The sequence below is a fragment of the Chelonoidis abingdonii genome, chromosome 2 (assembly GCF_003597395.2).
Source record: "Chelonoidis abingdonii isolate Lonesome George chromosome 2, CheloAbing_2.0, whole genome shotgun sequence".
NCBI classification, from domain to species: Eukaryota; Metazoa; Chordata; order Testudines; family Testudinidae; genus Chelonoidis; species Chelonoidis abingdonii.
In genome coordinates this window covers 209,425,818-209,436,083 of record NC_133770.1, presented here as the reverse complement: position 1 = coordinate 209,436,083, position 10,266 = coordinate 209,425,818, and the positions used below count along the sequence as shown (strand labels likewise).

The window sequence follows — 10,266 nt, the reverse complement described above, 5'->3', positions numbered from 1 at the left end:
CAGGACCAAATACTGTCTAGACCATCCCTGATAGACATTTATCTAACCTACTCTTAAATATCTCCAGAGATGGAGATTCCACAACCTCCCTAGGCAATTTATTCCGTGTTAACTTACTCTGACAGTTAGGAACTTTTTTTGTCCAACTAAATCTCCCCTTGCTGCTCAGTTAAGCCCATTGCTCTTGTTCATCATTAACGTAGGCTAAGGTGAACAAAGTTTTCTCTCCCTCCTCTCCTAATGACACCGCTTTAGGATACGTTCTGAATGCTATCATGTCTCTCTCCAGTCTTCCTTCCCAGATAAAAAACCAATTTCTTTTCAGCCTCCCTTCATAGGTCATGTTTTCTAAACCTTATACATTTGTTGCTCTTCTCTGGACTCTCCAAATTTCTCCACAATCTGTCTTGAAATGCGGTGCCCTGGATCTGGACACAATACTTCCAGTTGAGCCTAACAGCGCAGAGTTAGAGCAGAAAAAATGAACTTTCTCATGTCTGTTTAAAACACACCTTCATCATCCCAGAATCACGTTTGCTTTTTGCAACAGTATTCACACTCTTGACTCATATGTCCTATGCCATTCTACATTGGGTGACAGAAAAGCCAATCGTTCCCAGTAATGAGTAATAGAGATTCTTGATAAAGATTCACTTACGAACTTTCCCAATTATGCTTTTTTTTTTTTTTTAAGTGTTTCTGTACTTTTGTAAGCTAACTTTACTGTATCTCTGTGTTGTGGTATATTTCTTTTACATTAAAATCTCTCTGGAAAAGAAGTCATTCAAATGTAAAGGACATTTACAGAAATCCAGTGAAGAACTAGAAAAGGAAGGACACAAAGTCATTTCAAATTTGTTCTTTTAATATCTTTAAAAGGTCACAACGTATTCAATCTTATTAATAAATTTTATTTGGACAAGTAGAGAACAACTTGTATCACAACATTTTTAAACAACATGATTAAAGACTGCAGCACTCCCAAGAGTGGTCACAGATATGTACAGTATATGAAGAAAAAGTTGCACCTCAGAGCCGATCATGATCAAGTTAAAAATACCTGACTTAAAGTACATGTGCTAATAAATTTCCTTCAGGTCATGACCAGCATGAAAATAATTAGGACACAGGTACTCAGCAAAGTTTTCTGCTAATGGGTACAGCAATATGCTGCATTTAAAGATTAAAATCAGATTCTAGTTTAGTGTTACCACTGAGCCCTTAAGACAAATCCAAATCTCTACTGTTCCCCATTTACACACATCAAAACTATTCACACTTAAGGATGTGCCCAGCGGCACACAATCTGGTTCTTTGCATGGATAAAAACTTTTATAGCTAATACTGGAGGTCTTATATCTTGATATAAATCTGCCTCTCTGGCTATAAGAATTTGAACTATCAGTTGCTACGGAAAAAACTTGCTAAGTTAACTCCTCAGGAGCAACAATGCAGGTCTCTGGAAATCACATCCTTTCTACAATGAAAATGCTCTGCCAATTCAAGTTTCATTTGTTCAGGAAGACAGAAGATTTAAGGCTTCAGTGGCAAATATAATCCTCTGAGCAATGTTTTTCTAAAGTCAAGATGAGATAGGTGATGTTTACTTTTTCTTGACTCTTAAAATCCCTGGTATCAGGTTTAGATAACATCCACCCGTTAAGTCCGGCAAGAGATCTCTCCTCCTTCAGAAGAGGTTGTCCTAAATCATCCATTTTAGGAGCATTTGAGGATAGTTTGTGTTTTGTTTGTTTTTTATTAAAATTAGAGTAACATTCAGGAACTTCTTTTAATACGTCGATGAGGCAGTGCTCATAGCATCATCTGCAATTTTGGTACTGGCAGGGTGTATGCTTGCAAAATATTTGACATCATTGTCATCATCCATTTGAAGGGCCATAATTGTTTGTTCCACAACTTCTTGATGAGAATTGGCAGAATTCAGAAAATATTCTGTAAATAATGGAGAATACAAGAGATATATAAGAAAAATAAGAGTAACAATACTATATTTTGGCGCAAATCTCAGCTACTATGCTACAGTGTTATATTCAAAAGCATGAGCACGCTTCTATGCCAAGGGCAAACAGAGGCTTCTGTTTTAATACAGAAAGAGTATTAGTGAGACAAATTCTATATTAACAAATCCAGGTTTTTGGATATTTTAGTTTAATCCTTATGCTGTAGGCAGATATTGCTTCATGACATGAAATTTTAGAGTAATATCTACTCTAACTATAGTCACACCCAATCCTTGTAAGCAGGCAAATAATATATTAACTTAAATGTATCCACAGACCAACTTAAAATACTTGGGGTAATTAATACATGTGTTGGAGGACTCAAGTATAACAGAGTTGTCCTTGTGGTGCAGGAGCACAAGACCCCTAAATTCCTTCAATGTAATAAGTGGTAGACAGCATGTGCAAAGGGAACAACTCCTGATAAGAACAGGAGCCCCAAAATCAATGTGTTTATATTTCCAATGGAAGGTAATACAAACAAACTGCCATGCTCTTCCATTCTACTGACAGATGCTACCACTCAATAAAAATGGTAATATGAATAAACAGTATGCAAGAATCCCCAGTATGTGAGAGTTTTTTAAAAAATTATATGATACAATTGTATTAAAAAATCCTCTCTTTCTACAGCAGTTTGTGGTTGATTTATTCCCAGAAGTATACCGGGTACTATACCTTTTAATTTTACTTTTTAAATCTAAATTGAATAATCTACCCATTGTCTCTCATTTATACTTATATTGTAAGATATATGAGACAGGGACTGTTTCTGTTATACATTAGTACAGTGTCTACACAATCAAGTTGGATCCTAGGTGCTACCATAATACAAATAAATGATAAAGCAGCTATGAATATTAGCCACATAAATGTCTCTTTTGACTATAGCGAGGCTCTCTGTTACAAGAGTTCATGAGTTCCACAGCTTAATTAAGCATTGTATAATTTATTTTTAATTCTTTTATCAGTTTTAAATGCAATGCCTTTCAGTTTATTTGGATGTCTCCTTGTTCTTATATTTATAAACAGTAAATAGGAATGCTGAAATGGTCTCCTCTGTATTGTTCATTATTTTACATAATTATCATGTTCTATTTGTCTCCTCTAAACTAAGCTGTCCTAGTATTTTCAATCTCTCCACATACTAAAATGTTTACATGTTTCTAATAATTTTTTCCATCCACCTAAAGGTACTTATTTCTATTCTATATTTTTGAAATGAGGGTGACCAGAGCTGAACACAGTATTCCAGATGAGAGAATAACACTGATTTATATAATGGCATACTATTTCCAGTATTATTTTCCACCCTACTCTTTTAACATCCTAACATTGCTAGCTTTTCTGACAGTAGCAGTTCCCTTGCTGAAATGTTGGAAAGGCTCTCCCCTCACTCCCAAAAGGAAAACAGAAAAGCACTAGCCACCTCTCCTCTCCGAGGAGATAGGATTAGCAGGGAAGGCTGTTTTTCTGGTTCCCAGTCTTTATTGCATACAGCATCAATTTTTAGACTCAAACACATTTGTTCTACATCACATCAGTGAATCACCAGTATGCAGGGTGAGCAATAGCCTTAATTTCCCAAAACTAGCCCATTTAGGGAAAATCAGTCAAGGAAAATGGGCTACGGGGCGGGGCGGGGGGGGGAATGAATCCATCCATTTCTTCAACATTACAGAATAGCTCTAGAAATTATGATGTTGTCATAACTTCTACAGCTTGCAGGTACTATCAGGGCCTCAAGGGTCAGTCCAGGCTAAGCCTTGCCACCCCTAGGGGTAAGGTTCAGGAGAGTATAATGTCAAAAGTGGCTTCTCACACTCATGCTATTTTCTTCACTTGGCTACAGCAAACTAACTCAAAAAGGAGACATGTTAAACATTCAATAGTTATCTTTGACATTCATCATCTATTAAACAAGACATTCTGAACTTCAATATCACCAACCTTTCTCTAAAAGGGTTTGCCTTAAAGTTTTTGCAAGTAGTACTCTAACATTTGGAACCCTATCGGATGCCAAGTGTAGTAAATGCGGCAGTAGCTGTACAGCAAACTGGTCCATTGGGAGGCAGTCATCTTCAATGACAGTCTGTCAAAGAGAACCAAGCAACTGCATTAGATTTCTCCCCATAAAGAGGGAGCTAAAAACAAATACAGATCACAATGACAGCTCATGAATCCTACCAACTTAATAATAATCAATATATAAGAATATTTAGCATTCATATAGCACTTTCCATCTATAGATTTCAGGATGCTTTAAAGATACAGGGAACTGTACTTCCCAGTAGGAGGTGAGGCCTATAAAGTAGAATACACGTCTGAGAAAATTCAGGCTCAAAAAGAGAGCATTAGAAATCAGCAAGAGTTACTCTACAGTAAATTAAATAACCTTTTCATGTTTGCTTACAGTAATAGGAGCATTTTGTAACTGAAGTTAGCCTTAAAATCTTACAGATAATTTAGAAATTCTTATTGATTTAGACCGCTGTAAATAGATGCAGTGATAAGAACAGGGTTATGTTATGCTGCAGTTTCAGCATTTCAAGCACCATAACCCATATTTTAAAGAGTTGTCATAACACACAAACTTATCCAAATATCTAATCCTCCCCCATCAAACAACAAAGCACAATATTTAGTTGAGTAAAACACAAAATAGAGAACTAAGAACCAGGTGGTAGTCTTTCCAGGCAAAATTCACTGGGCAACCAGAGAGGGCCCATGAAATTCCATGAGACTTGCCTCACAGAGATCCTGACAAATTCTCTCCTCAGCTGCTGGGAGGGGAAGGACAGAGCTGTGGAAACAAGGGCACACTACCAACAGCCCTCAGATCCAAATTGCCAGAAGTTTCTTTAAATAAGATCAAACCTCAGGGAGGGGATATCCCTTCTGGACCACACTATGGGAACCCTTTCCCACATGGCAGGGCAAATGTCCAGACTGCTCTTTTGCCATCACTGGCTATCCCAGCTGCACCTGAGGTCTACTCCTCCATCACAGCTCAGAGCCAGCTTGTTTTTCTTGATGGTACTTCTGCCAGCTTCTGAACAACCTATGCTAGCTGGGTGTGTGGGCAATGACACCTACTTGCCCTTGCTGCCTGAATAGATCATTCAGTAAATGATAAGCAGCTGCCAGCACTGTATCACTCACCACTAGAGTGTGCTCACTTCATACTGGACCATGGAACAAGTGGCTGAAAGTTATTCCCAAACTCAGGTATCCTATGTGTTATTCAAACTAGTTTTTTACTGTCACTTTTGTTATTGTTTGTTTTACACTCAACACCATACTTTGATTCTCTGAACATACTGAGGAGAACACTTGAAGTTTGTATACTGAACTTCAGCAGTATGCAACATGGGAATTTAGACTGCAAGAGTGACTCTTTTGGGTAGGGGAGAAAGAGCCCCGTTTCTACAGCATCTCCTGATGTCTTCTATGGAGTGGTGCTGAGCAGAGAAAGCCATGAATTGTGCCCCCCTTCCCCATCTTCTCCTGCCAGAGGAAAGATTCTCTGGGACTGATTTCTACGAACTATTCAGGAAAATACAGATGAATCTCTAAGGAAGTTAGCTGCCCACCCTCTCCCAAACCAATACATAAATAAAAGCTCTTACCTGGCAGATAAAGACAAACGTTTGCCGACCGGACCACTTTGGGCATCTACAGAATTTTTCAATGAGTTCGTTCATGAGGTCTACCACAAAAGCTGATGTTGAAGCCATATGCAGCTTCTTTATCATTTCACTAACCTATAAGAAACGTTCAGTTACCAATACATAAATACACATATAACAACTTCCAACCATGACTTAGAAGTTTGAGATATTGGATTCATTTAAATTATTTTACATTAAAATTTGTTTCTCAGCTCATACCAGCTTGTAGGAAATCCATCGAACAGAAGAAACCTTATCTGCACAGAGGCTGAGGGCAATAGGGCGCAAATAGTCATAAACATCTCTGGCACTGTATAGCTCTAGAAGCAAGATCAGCTGCCTAAAAGAAAGAACAAAGCATAACAAAATCTAAAATGAAAAAGGTATCCCCAAATGACAGTTTACACAACATTGCCTGCCCTTTAACTGAACAGAAACCAAACTCTATTCATTAAGAAAATTTTCCATTCTTCATTCTCATTTTAATTGTTTTCTCTCATAATATTGAATAATTCCACCCCTGTAATTTGCCACTTATTCAGTAAACATGACCCTACTGCTACATGAGAGCAATAAAAGAGTGCAAAAATAATCTAGGATAAGATAAAAATTAACAGGTAAAAAAGTTTGCACTCATTATATCGTATAATTAATAATAATGTTACAAGGTACATGCAAGCTACAGTGTGACCAAGCTGGCTGTACAGATAACAAAATCAACAGCTTTTGTGATTAAAATGAGTGGAGCAGATTTAATCAAAGTATAAGGCACTCCTCTTCCCTCCCTCGCCCAGCATACTAAAATAGTTACTGCTTGGACAATCTGACTGGAAGTGCTCAATTAATTTTTTTATTCTACATTAAAGGGGATTTATAAAATAGTTTATAAGGAGTAAAATTATTAGTAGATGTTACTAGTCTGTCACAGACATGAGTAGTATGTGTTGTAGAAGTTGTGAGCTCATGTAGATGAGCATATGAAGATGTGTCAAAATGCCTCTATAATATAGTTCTAGTGCATTTGATTGATTGATGTATGAATTGAAACGTTAAAATCCACATAGCAGAAAAAAATATCCAAATCGAAACCAAAACCTCATGAACATACTCTGCCAGCTCATATCGAAAACGCCAATTCCTGCTGTTATCGGTCACTAAGAATTCCTGGAGCTGATAAAGATATTCTCGTCTTTTGTCTAGATGAAGAAGCTGGAACAATAAATATAAATTTAGTCAGAGCAGATTGCAAGCACTTAATGTGAATGGATGGAATATGAACAAAATGGCTATCATAAAACAGGCTCTTGGATTTAAAAAGCACCCTTTGATATATACAGTATAATGCTTGTAAAACATTTTGGGTAAAATTTTGCTGTGACTTGCAAGGAAGTCAGCAAAGTTAATGGGGTAGTCTTAACATTTTATGTTGTATGTACTTTAATTAATAACGAAGAGTAAGCAGTAAATAACTGCTACGTCTTCAACTGGCTCAGAGAAGGAAAAGTATTAGCTTCATAAAGCTTTTGCAATACCTTCTCTGTTAGCATATAGGCATTTGGCTGGACTACTGTAAGGGATTATACTAGTGAAATCTATGGGCATAGGTCTATGCAGGGAAAACAAGTGGACAGAAGGCATAACATATTATGGTCCAAAGTAAATAAACATGAAATGTACCTTTAGAAAATCATGCAGGTGTTTAAGGACACCTATCCTGACTTCATCTAGGTCCTTTAAAAATCCATTGAAGACTGGAACCAAGTCTCCAGCTGTGAGTTGGTCTCCCAGGATAACTGCAAGCTCATGTATAGAGAATGCTAATGTCCTTCGAACTTTCCACTGCAAAAAACACAAATAATTGCATTTATTAATAAATTACCCCCAAACAATAGTTTTTGTTTTAACGTTAGGATTAGTTTGCTTATATTGTCCACCATTAATATTGGAATCCTCAGTACAACAACTTAATTCACTCATTTCTTTCAATAAATCAGAACTCATTTTTTTTCAAAAGCGAAAAATAAGACATGAATGGGATTGTTCAAAGGTCATTTGTTCCATCTGCATATCCAGGAACTGAACAAGTAACAAAATTATTGTGTTCTTAATTAACAGAAACAAAACAAAAATGATGCTGGACATCAACACTTTTGCAGTTCTCTTCTTGCTTCAAATTTTTCTCATGCATATTGAATTTTATAGTTCTTGTTCCTCTCTAGCTTCTGTAATCTGTACTTTACAAAGCAGAAGAAAGAAAGAAGATACTTTGCTCTACTTTGATTGGAAACTGTAAATCCCAGAGAGTTACAAGAGACTTTCCCACTCAGGGAAGCCAATATCTGATATCCACACAGTATCAAATATTTTGTTCCAAGAAACATCTTGACACAAGCACTGGTCTAATTAAGAAGTGTGAGGTCCTTTTAGTTTCTATATGGTCTTATTTTTGGGGGTGGAGGGGAGAGGAAGGGAACATGACACACTGTTCAAATGGATAATGTATTTTCAATTATATAAAACATAAGTATTGTTATTTAAGCTTACTTTCCCACTCTGACCAGCACTTTTCAACTACCAAATGATCTTTGCAGACTTAATCCTATTTTAGTGATACAGTTTTCTCCCTCATTATTCTTGTGGCAGACTCTCAAAGTAATTTTAAACAAACTGCAAACTTAGTTAGCAGTTTTTTTTGTTTTTTTTTAACTCATCTTGTTTTTTTAGTTTCTTTACTGATTACTTGTGTGCTATTTTTTTTTCACTTTACTGTAAAGCACTTTGAGAAATGTGGCTGATACTATACACAATATTCTCCAGTTTATTAAAAATCCTGTTATCAAAGCTCCGCATGATCTGAATTCCTTCCTTGTCCCCCATCATGAGGTGCATGAACTATATGCCCTCTGCAGCATGTATCTCATATTGGGGACAAGGAAGGGATTCGGATGATGCGATGGTTCGCACAATAGAGCCCTCTTGATTATCCAAACAATCAATTATCCAAATACAATCCCCTCCTCCCCGTCCTTCAGAAAATTGGGAATATATTGTATAAACAATATATGTCAGTGAGTTTTCGCTCTGATACATCAGTGAATTAGTTTATCAGGGTGAAGTGGATCAAGAATGACTACTCAAAAAAGGAAGTGTGTCTCTGAAAAAGAAAGGAAAGAGTGGAAAATTACTACAAAATAAAATGGCCCATATTACTGAAAGCTGCTTCCTTAGCAGCAAATGGAAACAGAGAAGAAAGCAACAGCCATTTCCAATATTTTAACATTTGTTTTTAACACACCAATGATACTGCAATACTGTTAATCCTTTATGACTAACTTTCAGGACCTGGCCAGTGCATCGAAGTGGATACCCCTATTCTCATTAAAAGTGCCACAAGAACTGTGGCAACCAGAAATGATCAAGACCTCTGGTTTCTCATCTACCCACAAGGTGACAGGCTCAGCAACATTTGTGCATCTATTCTAGGTATTTATATAGTCCCCATTACTGTCGTATCTGAACACCTCACAAACATGGTGCCCAAGCATTGTTCTGGGACACTGGTCAAACTATTACTCACAAGAAGAGCATCATCTACTAAATACCAACACCAGCAATAGGATATGAAAAAAATAAATTCAGAAATGCCCATTATACAGAAACACAGTTATAAAAGTGTACATACAATTTGTTTTCAAAGCTGCTTGAATTTAAATGCTTTAACATACCTGCATATCAGATGCTAGTGTCTCATATGTATCTTTCAGACAGTGCCAGTTCTGTCTACCTAACGTAAGTGCCACACCTGGCAGGCTATATGCACAATGTTTAGCAATCTCAGTATCAACCGTTTGTGCACGAGAAGGATCAGTCATGGATAAATATTGATCCAACAAGGCTTGAGGTACAACATCCTAGAGAGAGAGAGAGAGAGAGTGCGCGCAAGACTTAGTCTGGCACATTTTAAAGTAATTTCCATACAACCTACTATATAAAACTAGGTTACATTTTAAGAGAAAGAATTTTTCTCAGCTCATAATAATGTATAAAAATGCTTAAAGATTAAGAATGTAAATATTATAATTCATACAAGTAACATAAAAATCATTTAGTTTTTAAAATTGATATTTTAAGCAAATATTAAGGTTACTTAAGCAATATTGTACAGAAACACAATAACTGAGAAGGTATGATTAGTTCTTCTAAATACCCAGACTGAAGTAACAAGGATGAATGCGTGGAACACTTTCAAACTCCCAAAACAGAGTAGGAGCATTGTTTGAAACTTAAGAAGAAACAATTTAACTTGGACTTCTATAGCACTGCTCAATACTCTTACAAACATTAAAGACTCAATATCCTGTGAGACTGGCAAACTTTATGCTGTTTAACAAATACATAAAATACATAAAAATAAGAGTAGTGCTGGTCAGAACATGTTTTTCCCCACCTTGCAGAAAAATTTTACCTTATGGCAAAATATGAGAACTAAAATGTAAATGTTTCATTTTGGGTCAGTTCAATATTAAACTGTGCCTGCCTGAGCTGCTGAAGTGCCTCATAGGAATGGCATTTGG

General features: G+C 36.5%; 1 protein-coding gene across 5 annotated transcripts in view; it reads right to left on the bottom strand.

The window, feature by feature from the left end:
- Positions 1 to 844: 844 nt before the first annotated feature.
- The window catches only part of PPP4R1 (protein phosphatase 4 regulatory subunit 1), a 98,215-nt gene continuing 88,793 nt past the window's right edge, over positions 845 to 10,266 (bottom strand). For all 5 annotated transcript variants that reach the window (XM_032802366.2, XM_032802363.2, XM_032802369.2 and 2 more), the window contains 7 exons: positions 9,418 to 9,603; positions 7,370 to 7,531; positions 6,801 to 6,901; positions 5,912 to 6,032; positions 5,651 to 5,785; positions 3,972 to 4,113; positions 845 to 1,953 (listed from right to left, as the gene is read on the bottom strand). In XM_032802366.2, the coding sequence (XP_032658257.1) occupies positions 1,790 to 1,953; positions 3,972 to 4,113; positions 5,651 to 5,785; positions 5,912 to 6,032; positions 6,801 to 6,901; positions 7,370 to 7,531; positions 9,418 to 9,603 (1,011 nt within the window). In that variant the 3' untranslated portion in view covers positions 845 to 1,789. The remainder of the gene's footprint in view (positions 1,954 to 3,971; positions 4,114 to 5,650; positions 5,786 to 5,911; positions 6,033 to 6,800; positions 6,902 to 7,369; positions 7,532 to 9,417; positions 9,604 to 10,266) is intronic.